The sequence below is a fragment of the Hemicordylus capensis genome, chromosome 4, assembly GCF_027244095.1.
Source record: "Hemicordylus capensis ecotype Gifberg chromosome 4, rHemCap1.1.pri, whole genome shotgun sequence".
NCBI classification, from domain to species: Eukaryota; Metazoa; Chordata; class Lepidosauria; order Squamata; family Cordylidae; genus Hemicordylus; species Hemicordylus capensis.
Genome location: NC_069660.1, coordinates 320795909 through 320816041, shown reverse-complemented (window position 1 = coordinate 320816041; position 20133 = coordinate 320795909). Strand labels below are relative to the sequence as shown.

Here is a 20133-nt window from a genome sequence, read left to right as displayed (position 1 = left end):
AAGCCCAGGGAAGTTCAAGCTCTGCCAATAAAATGGGTGGTGGTGGCAGCCTTTTGAACCTACCAATAATACAGGATAGTTTTAGGAGAATTCTAGCCAAGCAGCTCAGCAGGGATGATTCAGCATTTCTTTCCCACAAGTGAGCTTGCTCTGAGACAATGCCTTTAATCCGCTACAGTCTCTAATGTCCTTTGCTCATGCTCTTCCCTTTAATCTCTTGCCCTCTTCCGACCCTCCTAGTGTTGGACCTCCAGCCTGCAGTCACTTATCTGTGGGAAGCTCCGACTCCTTGAACTTCCCTGCAACAATCTGTGCTGTGATTGATGCTCTGTGGCTGCTTTTGGGAACCGTAGAAAGGGTCTGTGCTTGGGTTACAGTTTCATTTGCTTTCCTCTGGGTGTGCTACAAGCACCATGTCTTTTTCATGAGTTTGAAGTTGTTGGAATTCTAGCCAGCATCAATCAGCTGAGTGAAGCAGTGTGTTCTCTCAGTTTTTCAACTGTGTGCGGAATGTGTTTTCTTCTGGGCAGCAGTATCAAGGCAGTGTGTGCGCGGGTATATTCAGAGAGGGACCTTCCTGATTAAATCTGCGTGGCATACAAAATCAACTGAGCGAATATTAAAAAACCCTCTGTGATTGCACACACACACACACACACACACACACACACACACACACACACTTTAGAGGGAACACTGGAGTGAAGGTGGCTTTGCCTGGACCTTCAGTGGATGCTTTTTTGGGTGGGAAAACTGTGTGGGGTTTCCAGAAGCTTCAGTTCTGGTTCCAAAGATTGGGGGTGCAGAGAGGAGTGCTCAGCACTGCCTGGTTCGTCCTTTATGTATCTGCAACCAAAAAGAAAGCTTGCCACAAGATTACTCCACTTTATTTTATTTTTATTTATTTAACTTCTATACTGCCCAAATTTTCATCTCTGGGCGGTTAACATAAAACAAAACACATATAAAAAGTTAAAACAATGCAACATTTTAAAATCAGCCATAAAATTAAAAACAGACAGTTTTTAAAAGCTGGGAAAGCTTGGGTGAAAAGATGGGTTTTCAGATTTTTTTTTTTTTAATTGCCAGAAATGGGGAGGACCATATCTCAGCAGGGAGCGCATTCCACAATCTTGGGCCAGCAACTGAGAAGGTCCGTCTCTGTGTAGCCACCAGACGAGTCGGCGGTAACTGGAGATGGACCTCCTCAGATATTGGGAATTCCTCTCAAGAACACCACTTCCCAGGATTTTAGTATGGAACCTCTGAATAACCAATGGGCATCGGCTTTGTCAACTTGTTTTGTGTAAGGTAGAGCCTTGCTTCTTTCTCGGGTCTGGTTCTAAGTAAATTTTGACCATCAGATATGAAAGAAGAGCTCGCCCTGGAATCTAGCTGACCCTGAGAGTGACTTTGTTCTGGTTTTGTTGGCTTTAGTATTGAATTACTTGGCTTTGAAAACTTTGCCTGGCACATACATTTGTTTTGAGAGAACTCCCTGGAGGGTGGGAGCCCTTCATTCTTTCTCTTCAGATAATAATGGTTTTGAAGCCCACTAAAGTTTGTTGGAATGAATATCGTCATTCCAGTGTATGAGGTCATAATGGACTTTGGCGCAATTATGGGTCTGAAACTAATGTAGGTTTGCTGAGGGGTACAGTGAGCAGAACAGCTGACAGCTCTCTAAGCAGGTGCTCCAAAGTCTTGACTCCCAGCAGGAGTGTGCTTTTAAGCCCTTGTGGGGCAGGATAGGCTCCTTTGGGTGATGGCCATGGGTCACAGTACCTGGGACCTGCCCTGCTTGTCGAAAGCCTGCAGGGATCTGGAGTGATGGTTTCTGAGGGCATTTGACTGGCAGTTCCTAGACTCCGTCCCTCTCCACGATGGTCAGGTGAGCTGACGAACATGAATGCTAAAGTGAGCTTTCAATATTGCATTGAATTGATTTTTCCATTGGCTTTTATCTGTTTTTAAATTGTGTTTAGTGTCTCTTACTGTAAGCCATTTTGGTTCTTTAGGAAATGAAAGTGATAGACAAATAGTACAATAAAGGAATAACATCTTGCTATGGACTAGTGAATGCTTTGTGGGCCCTTACGCTTCTGAAACCCATCCTGCTTGTAGGTGGGCTGAGCATGTGGTGGTCTTAGAATTGAGGAGGGTGGTGGTGGTAGATCTGCCTTTTGTGTAAATCCCACCCAAGCAGCGCTCCTGCTTCTCCTCTTAACAGATGTTAGCTCTGAAATGTCCACTTGTTTGTGCCCATGAAGGAGTGAGGCACATTGCTGGGGTTGGGGAGGGGGACAGGACTTGAAGGCTGGGGCCTTCCCACTTCAGCTGAGTGGTGTGTGCTGGCGGTGGGGACCTCCGCATGGCGAGCGAGGCCTTTCCAGCCTGCGCCTTCCCTGAGAGGCTCAGCTTATGCCCTCCCTGCTGACCTTGAGATGGTGACTGAGAAGAGTCTTGCACTGGAAGACTTTTGCCGTGACAAGATGCTTCTGCTGCATTTTGCTGCTGGCCATTGACTTTTGGTTACTGCTTACAAGTTCTGTGTTGTTACTTCTGAACTGATGTGGTGCGGGTTGTGATACTAGTTTGTAAGCCATTTTCTGGACCCTAATAGGTCTGCAGGGTGTTTAAGAAACAAACAAACCATGGTGAAACCAAATCAAAAAAGTAGTGGATTGACTCCTGGTCTGAAATGGATTGCATTTCCAAGAAACCTGTTTGTGTTTTCATTTTGTTTTGGGTTTTTTGTTACATTTATATCCCACTCTTCCTCCAAGGAGCCTAGAGTGGAGCACATGGTTATGCTTATCCTCCCAACAACCCTGTGAGGTAGGTTAGGCTGAGAGAGAAGTGACTGGCCCAACATCTGCCGGGCAGTTGCATGGCTGAAGACTGGGGTTGCTTCTTAAGCGAGAGCAGCAGCCTGTAACCTCACCGTGCAGGAGTGTCCTGGACCTTCAGAAGGGACCAGCAAGTGTCATGTGTAGATCAAGTGGCATTGCACAGGAGAGCGTAGGGTGGGGGAGGTCTCCATTCAGCAGGGGTGGCTGCTGTGCCCAGCTGGAGTAGTATCCTGAGGCTCTCAAGAAGGGTTGTCTGCCCAAATGGGCGGGGGGACACACTAACCGATTTTGCTGCCAGGTTCTGCATGCTAGCAGAAACTTTGAGCATCTGTTGGCCTCTTATGACTTAGAAGAGCAGAGCCTATTTTTGTGGACCTTCCCTGCCAGCCAGGAGGTAGGATTCTTGTCGCAGGGATCCAGGCATGTGGCTCTTCACAAGGCAGCATTTAGACTCCCCCTGCCCTGCCCCCCCCAACGCTTGCGCTACCATGAAGTACTTCCAGCAACACAGAAGATTCTAAGTAGTCATCTGTGGGGCTCCAGGCATGGTCACTTGAGAGGGGTGCCACAAGGGCTTCCATAACACACACAGCCAACAAGTTTGGGGTCCCCTTGCTGCCTAGGGGCTGCGTTGCTTACCCCACTCTCTGAATAGACTGGGGTTGAAAGCCCAACATCTGGACTTTTACTGCATACACTTATGGTCACCACATCTAAAAAAGGACATTGTAGAACTGGGAAAGGCATAGAAGAGGGCAACCAAGATGATCAGGGGCCTAGAGCACCTTCCTTGTGAGGCAAGACTACAACATCTGGGGCTATTTAGTTTAGAAAAAAGACGACTGCGGGGAGACATGATAGAGGTCTATAAAATCATGCATGGTGTGGAGAAAGTAGATGAGAGAAATTCTTCTCCCTCTCATATCACACTAGAACCAGGGGTCACTCAATGAAATTGATTGCCAGGAGGTCTAGGACCACCAAACGGAAGTACTTTTTCACACAAGGCATAATCAACTTGTGGAATTCCCTGCCACAAGATGTGACAGCTAACAACCTGGATGGCTTTAAGAGGGGTTGGATAACTTCATGGAGGGGAGGTCTATCAATGGCTACTTGTCGGAGGGCTGTGGGCCACCTCCAGCCTCCAAGGCAGGATGCCTGAGTACCAGTTGCAGGGGAGTAACAGCAGGAGAGAGAGCATGCCCACAGCTCCTGCCTGTGCATTTCCCAACAGCATCTAGTGGTCCATTGTGTGAAACAGGATGCTGGACTAGATGGGCTTCCTTGGGCCTGATCCAACAGGGCTGTTCTTATTTCTTTTGGTATTGCCCTGTGTGGGGCTGTCCGGTTACTCCTAAATCTTGGATTTTTTTCAGAGGATAAACAGGCATTGAGACGCTTATTTTTTGTTAACTTCTAGTGGTGTGTGATTCAACATCTTGTGTGCTTAAAAAAAACACCCTGTCCAGTGCCTTGTTACTTTAGGTGTGTAATATAATGTACGTTGCTGGTGCTCTTACCTTTTCAAGCGGAAGCCTCTAAAAGTGGCTTGTGGTTGCTGGGGATGGGCTGGCCGTGCTGCCAGGTGTGGGGTCTGCTTTGGGCAGCAGTTCTGCAAGGGGTGGGGTGGGGCTGTTGGAGCAAGGCCTCCGTCTGTGCAGGCGGGGTCCCTGGTTCCTGGCTCTGGCCCCTTTTGGAAGCGGCGTAGCAGGTCTGAGGACCTTCTGTGCTCATGGGTAGTCTGAGGTGTTGCTGCCTCTCTTCAGAACGAGCAGGCAGGTTTGTGATTTGCCAGCTGCCTGTCTGGTCCAGTTCCCACCTAGGATTGGGACCAGCTGTGCTCTCCCACCAGATGGAATTCGCTTAACAGGAAGATGACTCAGTGGCAGAACTTCTCCCTGCTATGAAAGAGAATCTAGTTGTAAAACAGGCTTCCAGTTCTCCTGTATCACTCTGCCAGCCTGAATTTCCCTCCCTCTCTCTGCCTCTTCTGTGGATACCATTATATTTTGGCAATAAAATTTCTGCTATGTGAGCCGGAAAAGTAATGACCTCTTGCTCAGTTAAACGGCTGCCTGTTTCTTCATACCAAACGGCTGAAATGTGGCTCCTTCTGGACAGCTACTAGTCTTGAAGAACTTTCCTAGTTATATTGGCATTTTTGAGTGAGGTAGGAAAGATTGTTTGATCATATACTAATGAGTGAGGCATAATATCAAGTCTCTGTTACATTTAGAGTCCCTCTGTTTATCAGTGAGAGGAGGCATTTTGTTGATTAACGTGATATGTGGAACGATTGCTTACTTATAAAGAGTTTCTCATTGAACAAAGTAAGACACATTAAATACATTTTCTAATTTAACTTTTACTAGTGACCCTTTTTAAATTATCAAGCAGTAATAAGGAATACTTCCTGTGGGCCGTGCGTTAACATCGTTACTGTGGTACAAAACTTACAAATGTCAAATTCTTTTCAAAACCAAGTGTTGCTTTTGACACTTCTGGATTTGTGGGCAAGATACTCTGGCAGCATTTCTGGTTGGCTTGTTCTCAGTGTGCCAACCAGAAGTCAGGCTTCTCTTAGCTAATTCTATTTACTGGCACACTGGTGGGAAAACCATTGGTTATAGGTTGTCCAAAACCCTGTAATGTGGTGGTAGGCCAGACACTGGTTGAGAAATGAAAACTAGAGCAGCCAGGACACCTTTTTCTCTCCCCTTTATTAACATGTCAGCATTGTAAGTATAATGGAATACATTAAACCGTATTTACACGGATCACAACGTCTGCCATATCAGGATCTTCAATGGCACGAATTGTTCATCAGTGGTAACATTCTCGTATGGGACATGGCCTTGTGGGAGAAAGGGAGCCTTGTGGCAGAGTCTCGGTGAACACATCCCGCAGGCAGCACTTAGCTTGTGCCTCACATTGGCAGATCATCACACTGAAGGACTTGTGGCCCAGAAGTGTGGCTTCCCATGTGCAGGTCTTCCACATTTTTTCCACTTGCCCTGAATCCTCTTGTCAGGATATGAAGCCCAAATATGTTCAGAGGTCACCTTTCAGATCTTGGTTTCCAGCCCTTTCTAAATTATTCTGGCCCATATTTATTTGGAAACTCTGGGATGTGGGTAAGCACAGCTGTGGTCATAGGAAGCTGCCTTCTACTGAGTCAGGCCCTTGGTCCATCTAGCTCAGTATTGTCTACCCAGACTGGCAGCGGCTTTACCAAGGTTGCAGGCAGGAATCTCTCTCAGCCCTCTCTTGGAGATGCTGCCAGGGAGGGAGCTTGGAACCTTCTGTAGGCAAGTATGCAATTGCTCTTCCTCGGGTGGCTCCATCACTTGAGGGGAATACCTTTCTCTCTCTCTCTCTCACACTCACACACACACACACACACACACACACACCTCCCATTCATATGCAAACCAGGGTGGACCCTGCTAAGCAAAGGGGACCATTCATGCCTGCTACCATAAGACCAGCTCTCCTCCCCCCCCCACTTGGAGTGGGCAGGGTTAAGCCTGTGCCAAGCTTGCTCTTGAGGAGGACCCTGGTTGGCTCAGGCTGCTTCCTTGCCCCAGCTCAGGCTTGCCTGCTCCACTGCGTGGTGCTTGAGGGCTGGCATTGGCTGCTGAAGAGTGGGGGAGATGGAATTCCCTCCCACCACCTGCAGAGGGATAACTTATCAGCTGAGCGAGGAGGCTCCCCCCCCTTCTCCCTCCCTGCAGTCCAGAAGGGCTCCAGACTGACTCTTGTGCCCTCTGCCCTTTTGGCCAGCTCCCCTGCTAGGTTCTTGATGGGCAGACGTTCTCATCTTAGCCTGCAATGTAATTAAACTGGAGTCTCTGCAGGGCGGAGCATCTCCAACAGAGGCATTCACCTTCCTGTCTCCTTGTGATACTTGGCTCCCAGGAGGAGCTCATGTGGAGCCCATGCTCTTTACTAGCACACAGGAGAGAAGAACAGTGGCCAGAGGTTGTGGGCTTCCATAATGTGAAGCAGAAATGTAGAGATAAGAATGCTGCCCCAACCCTTCAAGCTACCCAGCATATGGGACGAAGCAGCCCAAGAATCATGCATTGACCATCCATATTTCCCCACTATTTTCAGAAGCACTGGCATCTCTCTCTTCCTAAAGGGGTCCTGTCTTCCATTCCAGGTTCTGTTTCCCAAGGCCAATTTTTATAACAGTCTTTATAATATCTTCACATTCCTCATCTGAATCGGTGCCATTGGACCTGAAGAATGTAGTTGTTTCTTTCTTTCTTTGTTTTTAAATAATGTCAGTGCACGTTTCTTCAGTGGAATACTGTTTGGCTGTTTTTCTTCTCTTCTACTAGTAACAAACAGCAAGATCATGATTACCTTTCTAGACTGTTTGCTATACAGAAGTAACATGAAATAGCCCTCCACAGCCAGCATTCCAGCTAGCCTTTAATGGTGACTTGATGGCTGTAGGCTCCCTCCAGGTCCCCGAACCTCTGAACACAACCAGTTGCAGTGGGGGGAGCAGCAGCAAGAGAGGGGGCCTGCCTTCATCCTCAGCTTGTGGGCTTCTCAAAGGCAGCTGGTGGGCCACTGAGAAACAGGATGCTGGACTAGAGGGGCTTCCCTGGGCCTGATCCAGCAGGGCTGTTATGACATCTCAGTTCTACAAAAATATGTGGGACCCGAGGATGAACGTGTCTTCCCAGTTGATCAGCGCAAGCCACACTTGTATTATTTATTTACTTATTATTTTTCAATTTATATACTGCCCTTCCAAAATGGCTCAGGGCGGTTTACAACAGGATAAAAACAATTTAAACCAGTTAACAATTAAAATCAAGACTATAAAAACAGAATAAAACCAATTTAAACATTCAGACAGCTAAAAACCCTGGAAACCAGGCCAAACAGATAGGTTTTAAGGGCTCTCTTGAAAGACAGTAATGAACTCAAATTACGGATTTCTGCTGTGAGTGCATTCCACAGCCCAGGAGCAGCTACAGAGAAGGCCCGCATCTGAGTCGCCACCAAACAAACCGGTGGTAACTGGAAACTGACCTCGTCAGATGACCTAAATGTGCGGTGGGGATCATGCAGAAGACGGTGCTCTCTAAGATAACTCAGACCTAAGCTGTTCAGGGCTTTAAAGGTAATAACCAGCACTTTGTATTTTGCCTGGAAACATATTGGCAGCCAGTACAACTGTTTCAAGACAGGCATAATATGGTCTCTCTGGGCTGCCCCAGAGACCAATCTGGCTGCCGTATTTTGGACTAACTGAAGTTTCTGAACTACATACAAAAGGCAGCCCCACGTAGACCACATTGCAGCTGCTTACAAAGATTCCCGCTTCCAGTCTTTGACAGATTTTCTTTGGATCTAGGAGCCAGTCCATACATTTGGGAGCCAGACAGTGGACATAAGGACAGCCCTGCTGGGTCAGGCCCAAGGCCCATCTAGTCCAGCATCGTTTTTCATGCAGTAGCCCACCAGATGCTGTTGGGAAGCTCACAGGCAGGAGCTGAGGGCACGCCCTCTCTCCTGCTGTTGGCCCTTGCAACTGTTATTGAGAGGCATCCTGCCTCTGAGGCTGGAGGTGGCCCACAGCCACCAGACTAGTAGCCATTGATAAACAAAATTCTCCGTCAACTTGTTTAAGCCCCTTTAGCCCTTTAGTGGCCATCACCACATCCCATGTCAGAGAATTCCATAGATTTATTATGCGCTGTGTGAGAAAGGACTTCTTCTTGTCGGTCCTAAATTTCTTGGCAATCAGTTTCATGGAATGGCCCTGGTTCTAGTGCTGTGAGAGAGGGAGAATTTTTTCTCTCTCTGTCCACTCTCTCTACTCCATGCACAATTTAAACACCTCGATCATGTTTCCTCTTAGTTGCCTCCTTTCCAAACTAAAGAGCCCCAGATGCTGTAGCCTTGCCTCTTAAGGAAGCTGCTCCATCTTGCTTGCCCTCTTCTGCACCTTTTCCAGTTAACAAACTTGCCGGATTTAGTGACAGACTTTCTTGAGGAGAAGGGTAAATGGGATTCTCTTTATCATCTTTACAAGCCACATCCTTGGACAGAAACAGGGCTGCCTGGGACAAATAAAGATTGTATTGAATAACTATGCCTCTGAATATCCTAGTCTAGACACCACGGTTAAATTTCTAGGCTCTATGGCTCCCTGGTGCCTGGGATTTGTCAAGCCCTGCCTGATACCCTCAACACATTTTGCAAAGAACTTTCTGTGAAGAAGAAGAAAATTTCCTCTAAAGGCCCTTGACTGAAAGATGCCATTAAATCTAGCCAACTTCTGAGGTTGCTTGCAAACATTTGCAGTTATTGATGGGGTCAAAATGACCCCCAAAAGCAGAACCCATAAAGCTTGCTCAACACAAGCTCTGCAAGTGGCTGTGATGAGAGAACCTGTTCTACTGGGTCACAAGGAAGACTTTAACTGGATGGACATTCAGATTTGAAAAGGAGTTTCATAAACTGATGGGGCATTTTTGACCACTAAAACCATTTGTAATGATTAAAAAGTGGACAAATTTTCATATGAAAATGGACCATACAGGTACCCAGGAGCCTGCTTTATACAGAGGCAGACCCTTGGCCCATCTAGCTACACTGACCGGCAGTGGCTCTCTTCAGACAATGGTCTTCCCCAGCCCTTCCAGGACGCTGCCAGGGACTGAAGCTGGGACCTTCTGCATGCCAAGCAGGGCTCTTCCACTGAGCTCTGGTCCTATTCTCAGTACTGCGTACAGTCATCCCTCACCAACCGTTTGGGTTCCATTCCTGGAAAAAAATCTCCGAAAACCACCCAGAATCCCTTTAAATCACCAATAGTCAGCAAGAGGAGTGAGGGGGGCCCCCCAAATCACAAGCCCCCCAAAATCACAAGCCTCCCCAAATTACCAAAAATTCTTGCCAAACCACGGATACTTCGGTTGCAGTCGGTGAGACCTGTCACAATTTCCTAGTCGCGGATAATCAAAACCGCAATTGGAAAAACCACGGTTGGCAAGGGATGACTGTATTAATCCTACACTATGCTTGATCTTAGCCAGAAGGCCGAGAAGCCTCCATTTCTAAAATTTTTACTTGGTTTCTTGAAAAACGTTTTAGAAGGAAGGAGAAATTAATGATGGCAGTTCGTTTTTTTGCTTTTTACTGTATAAGTAAGTCTAAACATGCCAAATAAGAGCACAATCTTTTTAGAGTAATGGAAAACTTGCACAGTAGGTTTTTAGGACAGAAATGCAAATTTTATGCAAATGAGGGAGAATTTTTCCAGAAACTTTTCCCATCTGAAATTTCCCAGGAAACCTAAATCGTTGCTGCTTACCATGCCATTCTTGCTTCTTTTTCCATAGTCTGAAGAGATGCTTTAAATGGATCTCTGCAGCTGAAATGTTGTGCAGTAGCCACAGAGGAGCCCTGAACAGGTCCCCACCCCCCGCTCCGCACCATGCCCATGGTGACTCCCACCCCACTCGGGCTCTGTCAGGGTTCCCGTGCATGGGTCCTCTCACTTAGCCACTGTGAGCGTGATGTGCCTCCCAGAGGGAGCATGTTGCGTGTGTGGTGCACTGAATGTGCCATGGTTGGAGGAACCATCTTGGAAGCTGTTGCATGATACCACACTGGTCAGGGAATGTGTAAAGAGGCCTCAGGCTCCCAGCCATGTGGTCAGTCCCAGAGCTTCTGTCCCTCTGCTTCCTAGGCTTAACACAGTGCTCAATGTCTACGATCTGCCACCCACTCTTGTTGCCTGCTCCCCACTTGCTTTGGCAACGGCTGTGGAGTGGCTCCTGATCCTCTGAATGTGTGCCCTCCCACCACGGGTCTCAAGCAGTTTAAGGCCTAGCCCCATCTCCAAACCTGAAAGGAGGCGTCTATTGGAGCACGCGGCTGCCTGGCCATAGGGCAGTCCCATCGCTTGAGGGTTGGTAGCTGGGCCACGTGGTTTCTCATCTCCTCCTTTTCTGTTGTTGCAGGGTGGAAACAGCTTCCATGTCTTTGACCAAGGCCAGTTTGCCAAGGAGGTCCTTCCTAAATACTTTAAACACAACAACATGGCCAGCTTTGTACGGCAGCTCAACATGTGTAAGTGTCCTCTCTGCCTGGATGGCCTCTCTCCGCTTGCCTGTGGAAATCCCTTGAAGCCCCCAATGGCAGCTTGTGCCTGTGGGGTGGGGTGTGCAGAGAGTGCGGCCCATGGCTGCCCTGGTGGGGCTTCTTGGTGGCCTCTGCAGGCAAACTGTGATGCCACCTCCTGTCTTGTGGCCCCGTCAAAATATTGCCCATGTTGTATCCAGAAAGAGTCTCTTCCAGGTTAAATGTTTCCAGCATTGGAAATGTTCTAAACGTTTTTAAAGTTCAGGGCATTACACTTCTCTTCATCCTGTCTGTCGGAGTCCTATTGTTGTTCCAACCTCTGTTTGACTATAATTTAGAAAAACACACAGCTACTTTTCCACCTCTTATCTCATGAGGGGGGGGTTCACTTTCTCTTAAGGGGGGGTGGTATCGCTCTTCAGAGATGTAAGCAAGGAGAAACCCAACCATTGGAGAACTTGTTCCACAGCCCACCACATCCTGTGTGGGGCTTGAAAGATCCCCCTTCACCGGTCGGTTGGCTGGCTGGCTGGCTGACTGACTGCAGCCATGTGGCCAGCTCTCCTCTTTCCCCAGGGTCCTTCCCATTTTGTGTTAGTTTGCAAAACCTGTAACTATCTCCAATGCCTTCTGTCCTTGCACACTGAGGATACTGTTGGAGTAACCTTGCTCCGAAAAAGGGGACAGATGTTCTAAACAGCAGACACTGCTGCTGTAGACAGTGTGAGACCTTGAACATAGGAACATGGGAAGCTGCCATATACTGAGTCAGACCATTGGTCTATCTAGCTCAGTATTGTCTTCAGACTGGATACATCTTGTGAAGGTTTCTCTCTTACCACTTTCTCTCTTACCTGCTCATTGTTAGTGACAGTATGTGGATGTGGGTGTTATGAGGGTGGGGGGCCAGATTGCCATAGGTTGGAAAAGAGACTGAGTTGTACACTTGATGACCCAAGAAATACAGGCAAACTGGACCACAAAGCGGTTGGTCAGAAAGGTCCTTAAATGGTTTTTTTAACAAGACAAACTTGTTTTTTATTTTTATCTCCCACTCTTCTTCCAAGAAGCCCAGAGCGGTGTACATGGTGGTTTTTATCCTCACAACAACCCTGTGAGAGAGGTTAGGCTGAGAGATCAGTGACTGACCCAGAGTCACCCAGTGAGTTTTATGGCAGAATGGGAATTAGAACTCGGGTCTCCCCAGTCCTAACTCTAACCATCATGGTTCTTTTGATCATGTCAGCTGTGAAAGTTTAAAAATGAAAGCTGTAAATTCAGAGGCAATATACCCTTTTGGGGTACCAAGTGTTAGGGACAAGTGGGGGATGTCTACTGCCAGCCTCCCCTCCCTCTGGTTTTCCAGGGAAAGCATTGGAGGCAGAAGGGCAGGTGAGGAGACCCTTGCTTTGCTCCCACAAGGCCGTTCTCATGCTCTCCTTGGGGAGGTCTGCCTTGCAGTTGGAGAATGGAGATCATTTTCTCCTGAGTCAGAGAGATTTTCTGCTTTGCATGGTTAACTTTGGGGAAGCCATGCATCAAGCAGTATCAACGGATACATTGTTCATCCTCGGCAAATACTAGCTGGTGGTGAGGAGAGTAGGGATGTGTGAACCAGTGTGAATTCGAACCGGTCCAGTTCGATAGTTTGAATTCGAACCAAACCAGCCATCTGGTTCGAGCTGCAGGTTCGAATTCGAACCAAACTGGGGGGGGGGTTCGATTTGAACTGGTTCAAACCTCCAAAAGTGGGTGGGGTGGTAGCTGGCACCCATGGGTAACTAACACCCAACCCCCAAAGCAATCATACACTCGTACGGTTTTTTATGAATTTTTGAATTTTATTTTTATTGTTTCCTCATAGGATATAATGGGACTCGAACCAGCCCATTATCCTCTATTGTGGAGCACCTAGTGGCACCCAAGTGGGGTGGGTGGTAAGCACCCAGGGGTGCCTACCACCCACAAAACCCCAAAGCAATCGGACACTCCTCCGATTATTGGTGAACTTTTTAAAGTATTTTTGAATTCCTCATAGGGAATAATGAGGATTCTAGCAAATGCATAGCTTCACGTTGGGGGTGGAGGGGTGGCCTGGAGCAGAGTGTGGTGGGTGGTAGTGCTCAAGCGGGGCAAGGAAGCTACCAGAATTATTTGAAGGAATTGGGCAAAGGGCTGATTTTAAGTGATTTTTGACGTTTACGTGTCTTTAAGGTTCTTCTCCATAAGAAAGAATGAAGGTTTCAACAGCCCCTTAACTGCACTTGGGGGGGCTTGGGGGGGCCCAGACCGAGTGGTGGTGTAGTGCACAGAGGGTGCCAACCACCCCCATGGGTTGCTAATCCATGGGGTACTGCTTTTTGTTGTTTCTGAGGTGTTCTGAATGTAGATTCCCTTGTAGCATATGAGATTTTCGATGACAAACCATGAATCCACTCTCATTTGCTACCAGAGAATCTACACTGGTAGATTTTATTTTATTTATTTATTGTTAAACTTATACCCTGCCTTCATTAAGAAAATCTCAAGATTCTGGTAGCTTCCTTGCCTCTCTTGGGCACTACCACCCACCACACTCCGCTCCAGGCCACCCCTCCCCCCCACCAAAAGTGAAGCTATACATTTGCTGGAATCCTCATTATTCTCTATGAGGAATTCAAAAATACTTTAAAAATTCACCAATAATCGGAGGAGTGTCCAATTGCCTTGGGGTTTTGTGGGTGGTAGATACTCCTGGGTGCCTATCACCCGCCCCACTTTTGTGCCCCTAGGTGCTCCGCAATAGCGGATAATGGGCTGGTTCGAGGCCCATTATACCCTACAAGAATAATAATTAAAAATATTTCAAATATTCATAAAATATTGGAAGACTGTCCGATTGCTTCGGAGTTTAGGTGGTTGTTGGCACCCATGGGTGCTCCACAATATGGAATTATGAGCTGGTTTGAGTTCCATTATACCCTATGAGGAAAAAATACAAATAAAATACAAAAATTCATTAAAAATCGTACAAGTGTCCTATTGCTTTGGGGGTTGGGCGGTAGGTACCCATGGGTTTCAGCTACCACCCCACCCACTTTTGGAGGTTCGAAATGGGTCAAATTTGAACCAAACCAAACCAGGGGGGTTTGAGCAAAACCGAACCTCCGCCTCCCAGTTCGAATTCGAACCAAACCGGGCAAACCGGTTTTGTGCACATCCCTAGAGGAGAGCCTGTGGCCTTCTAAGGGTAACCATTCCCCGGCCGTGCTGCTGTCATGAGCTGCTTTCTTGCCTTTCAGATGGCTTTCGAAAAGTGATCCACATTGAGCAGGGTGGCCTAGTGAAGCCGGAGAAGGATGACACCGAGTTCCAGCACCCCTACTTCATTCGGGGCCAGGAGCATCTCCTAGAGAACATCAAGAGGAAAGTCACCAACGTAAGTCTGCCTTCACTGTTGCTGGCCTGGATGGAAAGGAGGAGCTCCTGAGGATGAGCTAGTTGTGGGGAGGGGAACAGTGCCGCTTCCTGCAGCCAGTGCCTGCTGGGGTGGCTCGAGAGAGTCTCTGTCTTCCCACCTTGCCCGTGGTTGGCATCTGACCTGGCTGAGCAGCTACTCGGATCCACCAAATGCAGCAGCCTGTACTAGTAGGTGGACTAGGCGTGCATCTGGAGGATTGGTGTCTAGAATACTTAAATTTTACTTTTCAACAAATGTTCTCAAAGCAGTTCCGATAGCAGAGGCATAAGGAGATGGCTTCTTGCTGCCCCAAAGGGGCTTGCAGTCCAAAAAGAGTCTCAAGCGACACACCAGCAGCTGTCCATTAGAAGAGATGCTGGGATGGAGAGGGGCGGTTGGCTGTTGACATTGCTAAGCCACCCTTTGGACCCTACAGTCTCAAAGGGAACCATGGAACCACTTGGAGATGCAATAAAAACTTCATTAAAAACAGGAGCCATAACGCCACAAGAAAAAGTGCCGAACAGGAGGACCCTTGCACCCCTTGGCCAAAAGCTCAAAGAAATAGGGTGGCCTTCAAGTGCTTCTGGAATATTGGGAGAGCGGGCTGGAAGTGGATCCTCCCCACCCCAGGAGAGAGTGTTACTGCCTGGGGCCCATTGCAACGAAGGCCCTGTCCTGCCCGCACGGCCAGCCAGCTTCTGCAGGCATTGGCATGCGGAACAGTGCCCTCCCAACACATGGTGGGCCCCTACAGGGGAGGGCGATCCTTCAAATAACCAAAGCATGGAGGGCTTTAATGGTAGTAAGCAGCTCCTTGAATGGGACCCGGAACAGGTTAGCAGCCAGTGCCGTTCCCTTGGGACTGGGGTTGCATGTGCAGTGTGCAATCCTGGTGAACAGTCTGGCTGCCATATTCCACACCATCTGAATATGTTTCAGGGGCTCCCCACATCATTTTCTGCAGTAATCCTCTCTAATAAAACGCTTGGTGTCCGTCCGTGGACGGACACCAAGCGTGTGTCCGTGCCTCCCTGCCCTGTTCTGCGCCTGCGTGAAGCGCAGGCGCAGAACAGGGCAAGGGAGACACGACCACCGGCACCCGGTGGCCATCTTGGGCGGCCAGAAGCGGCCGCCCCGAAAAAACGAAGCCTGCAGGCGGCGGTGGACGGCGAGCGGAAGAGGCGGCGGGGGAAGGCCAGGCGAGCGGAGAAGGCGGCGGCGGGCCCAGCCAGAGCCGCGGACTCACCCGGAGAAGGCGGCGGGCCCAGCAGTGGAAGGCCAGGGAAAACGGCGGCGGGGGCCCGGCGAGGCGGCGGGGCCGGCTGGGAGAGGGCGGGGGCAGGGGCTACGGGGAAGGCAGAGACGGCAGCGGGAGGCAGCAAAACTCTCCCCTACTAGCGCCCGTTATTACAACGGGCTAGAAAACACTAGTCCAACCATAATGTGACCAAAGCATGGGTAGCCATGGCCAGATCTACTGTCCCTGTTAAATGTAGGAGAACCGTCACTTTAAATGTGCCTCTTTCCCCAGTTAACAGGGCTGAGAAGCCAAGGGGTGGGGACGGGGACGGGATGTACAAGCACAAGATGATCACATCCACAAATGTACTTCTCAGCCTCTGTATGTAGGGAAGGGCTGACCATAGAACACAAGAGCAGCCCTGCTGGATCAGACCCATCTAGCCCAGCGTCCAGTTTCTCGCAGATGCCTCTGAGAACCCCATAGGCAAGGGCTGAGGACATGCCCCCTCTCCTGCTTACTCCCCGGCAATTGGTATTTAGAAGCATCTTTCCTCTGAGACTAGAGGTGGCCTGTAGCCACCAGACTAGTAGCCATTAATAAACCTGTCTTTCATGAATGTATCTAAGCCTCTTTTGAAAGCTACCAGCTTAGAAGGCATCCGCACATCCCAAAGCAGAGAATTCCACAGTTTAATTATGTGCTGGGGTGGGGGGAGTACTTCCTTTTGTTGGTCCTAAATTTTCTGGGATGATCCCTGGTTTTGTGCACACCATGCATACTTTATAGGCCTCTATCATGTCTCTCATTTGTCGCCTTTATTTTAAACCAAAAAGCCCCAAATGTTGTAGCCTTTCTTCGTAAAGAAGATGCTCTAGCCCCCTGATCCTCTTGGTTGCTGCCTTCTGCATCTTTTCCAGTTCTGTTCTGTCCTCTTGTGATATAGTGACCAGAACCGTACACAGTACTCCAAAGGTGTCCGCACCATAGTTTTGTATAAGGGCATTATGATATTAGCAATTTTATTCTCAATCTTCTTCCTAATTATGCTGTGCATGGAATTGGCCTTTTTCACAGCTGCCGCACATTGAGTCGACACTTTCAACGAGCTGTCCACCACGACTCAAAGATCCCTCTCCTGGTCAGTCACCAACAGCTCAGACCCCATTAGCATATATGTGAAGCTGGAGTTTTGTGCCCCAATATGCATCACATGTTATACTTCCTTATTTGCCATTTTGTCACCCATTGCCCCAGTTTGAAGAGATCCTTTGGGAGCTCCTCACAATCAGTTTTGGATTTCACTACCTAAATAGTATGTTGCCACATCCGTGCTTACCTGAGTTTCTAGGCCATGCCGATTTCTCTGTGCTTCTTATCCAGGGACTTCTACTGGCAGAGAGTTCCTGGTTGAGTTGCCTGGAGGGAGACACGGTTGGACCTGCTGCTCCCTGGTCTCAGCTGAGGCCTTCCTTTGGGGGTGTCTTGCATTTTGTGCCCCATGAAATGCGAGTGGGGCCTCTGGAGGAAATGCTCTATAAGTGAGGCTGTATGTTCTTGGTGTGTACACAAGGTTTTTGAATGTGGTCAGCTTCCCTAGTCTCAGTTCGGCCTTGGGTTTGGCTATAATTTTGCAGATATTGTATAACTTACATATTTTGTAAAGCTATAAACTACTACCAACACTCCAAAACCAAACTCTGAAAGCAGCAGGTAGTTCTCTGTTTTGGAAGGTGAGTTACCAATTTTTCTTAACTGAAGAGGGTCATAGAGCAACACAGAGAACACACACACACACACACACACACACACACACACACACACACTCTCTCGCTCTCGCTCTCGCTCTCGCTCTCGCTCTCGCTCTCGCTCTCTTTCTCACACACATCCATACCTATACCCATCTGTTCAGCCCTTTCTGGTTTCTGAGACATCCATGTCCTACTTCTTTGGTAGCTGTAAAGCAAGTCTCTGGCTTTTTAAAAGAACTTTGAACAAACCCAGAACTTCCCAAAACAATGAATCTGGCGCCAAATACAACATTCCTTGCCTAGCAGTGTGATTGGAGACACTTATAATAGACGCAACCCTGTCCAGAAAGCTTTCTCTGAATGTGCTCCAACAAGAGAATCCTCCCTCTCTCTCATACAGGACCAGAGTTTGGGGGGCAGAGGGCTTGTGCATCCTGGGACATGCTGGCCAAAAGAGCCAGCTCCTTTCAAATGGGCCACGGTGCCGGTCAGTGTGCAAGAAGTCCTTGTGCAGCATGAGGCTGAGGTGCCTCTCCTCTCGGGAGGAGCTGCCATGCTTGCTTGGCCGCGGGCTCCAGATGGTGCTGGGAAGAGACAGCCTGCGCCCTCTCCCTGTGGGGCAGGGCCAGCTGTGTTCTCATTGGGAAGCAATGGCTAGCAGTCAGTGATGAACCTGCTCTGCTTCCAGGTCTCTGGCATCAAGAATGAAGACATCCGGGTCCGCCAGGACAGCGTGACCAAGCTGTTGACTGATGTCCAGGTGATGAAGGGCAAGCAGGAGAGCATGGACTCCAAGCTGATTGCCATGAAGCAGTATGTATGGAAGGGGCAGTGGGGCAGGGGCTGGGGGGCTGGTCATGGAAGAGAGGAGTCCTTGCTCTGTGTTCTCACACCCTCTGCTGGTGGGTCATGTGCCAGCAGCCGAAGGGCTCCTCGATTCTCTAATCGGACTGCTTATTCTCTCTCTACCAGCACAGAGATCAGTAAGGCCCATGTTTCCTTGCCATCAAGCCCTGTTAAGACGATAGCTAAACTAGCCCCTCAAATGAGCGCCTTGGCAGAACAGGGCTGCTTCCGTCTTTCAGCTAAGCAGATGTGAAGGCACAAGTGGAGGGAGCAGCAGGGAGGAGGCCCCTCATAGCCCCATCTCTGAGAAGAGCCTCTCCCTTGATGTTAAAGAGCAGCGGACTCCATGTGGGGGATCTCTTCCCTCTTGTCTGTGGAGGGCTTTCAAGGTCCAAGCCATCCCCTTGGGTTTTTCTTGCCCAGGAGACGGATGGGAGTGGCTTTCTTCTCCCTCTGCAGGGTGTGGGGCAGCAGCGCAGAGGCCTTGTGCACACCTCCAAGGGCAGCCTGGCCTGCACTCAGTGGCTCCCCATGAGAGGGGTGGCGGCTGCTGGCCCAGCTTCCCTCCACCAGGCACAGCAGTGCCTTCTCCTCCTGAATGATGTCTAGTTGCCTGAGGGTTGCATGGATTTCAGAAAGCAGGGGCGGCTGCTGCTGCTGCTGCAGAGCCATCCATTAGAACATAAGAACAGCCCTGCTGGATCAGGCCCAAGGAGGCCCATCTAGTCCAGCATCCTGTTTCGCACAGTGGCCCACCAGATGCCACCGGAAGGAGTTGAGGGCATGCCCTCCCTCCTGCTGTGACTCCCCCACAACTGGTACCCAGAGGCACCCCGCCCCCGAGGCTGGTCCTCCGACTAGTAGCTGCAATAGACCTCTCCTCCCATGAAGTTCTCCAAACCCCTCTTCAAGCCATCCCGGTTGTTGGCTGTCACCACATCTCGTGGCAGAGAATTCCACAAGTTGATTATGCGTTGTGTGAAAAAGTACTTCAGTTTGCTGGTCCTAGATGTCCTGGCAATCAATTCTAAGTTCTTCAAACAAGTTCTTCAAACCAGGGACTTGTCGGCTGTGTGGTGGTGCATCCCGTTGGAACCAGGAGAGGAGCAGTTGAGCTCCCTGAAGCACCAGAGGGCTCAGCTGGCAGTGCTCTCTCGCATCGGCCCAGAGCGGTGTGGACTGGGGGAGGGGGGCAGAGCCAGGCCTGCAGCCTGAAGCCCCACCGACCCCCAGGCCCCCTAACTTGGCACGCGTGGTGGGCTGCAGGTGGCTGGCTGCTTCTTGCCTCTGGGCTGCATCTTGCTCCGCCCGCTGTCTGTGCCCTTTTCTGCCTGGAGAGGGGCTGCTGCAAAAGAGGAGTTGGCTTGCCAAGGCCCACCCCAGCTCTGGCGTTCAGTGGCCTGGCCTGGCCATGCACGGAGCATCTTCCCTTTCACAGAGCAGCCACAGCAAACACACACACCCCACCCCCCACGCACATGCACAGCTGAGGGAGGAGAAGGCCAAAGCTTGGGCACCCCCCTCTCCCTGGGAGCTGAGTCAGAGTCCCTGGGCTGTCCCCTGCTCTTGTTTCATGGCTGTGGTGGTCCTTCCCCTGGCAGCTCTGGCCCAGCTGCTCTCTGGCCAGGACAGAAACCCACCCACCCCGCCCCACCATAAATAACTTGACTCCTTACCCTTGGAATGTGGCGTTGGGTTACCACTGGCTGGATCTGCTGCTGCTGCTGCTGCTGCTGCGGTGGCCTTTGGTCTCTTGGGGAGTCTAGTCTTGTGGTCAGACTTTTGCCATCCTGGGAATTTGCTGACTGATGTTCAGGTGTTGCCCGGATTGTAGTGGGAGGCTGTTCCGACCAGCGGCCTCCTCGGCCTTTGCCCTGTTGTTCT

General features: G+C 49.5%; 1 protein-coding gene across 4 annotated transcripts in view; it reads left to right on the top strand.

Annotated features, from left to right (window-relative positions):
• Positions 1-20133, top strand: part of HSF1 (heat shock transcription factor 1) — an 81690-nt gene that overhangs the window by 12631 nt on the left and 48926 nt on the right. For all 4 annotated transcript variants that reach the window (XM_053244705.1, XM_053244702.1, XM_053244704.1 and 1 more), the window contains exons 2-4: positions 10850-10958; positions 14252-14388; positions 18092-18216. In XM_053244705.1, coding sequence (XP_053100680.1) covers positions 10850-10958; positions 14252-14388; positions 18092-18216 — 371 coding nt within the window. The remainder of the gene's footprint in view (positions 1-10849; positions 10959-14251; positions 14389-18091; positions 18217-20133) is intronic.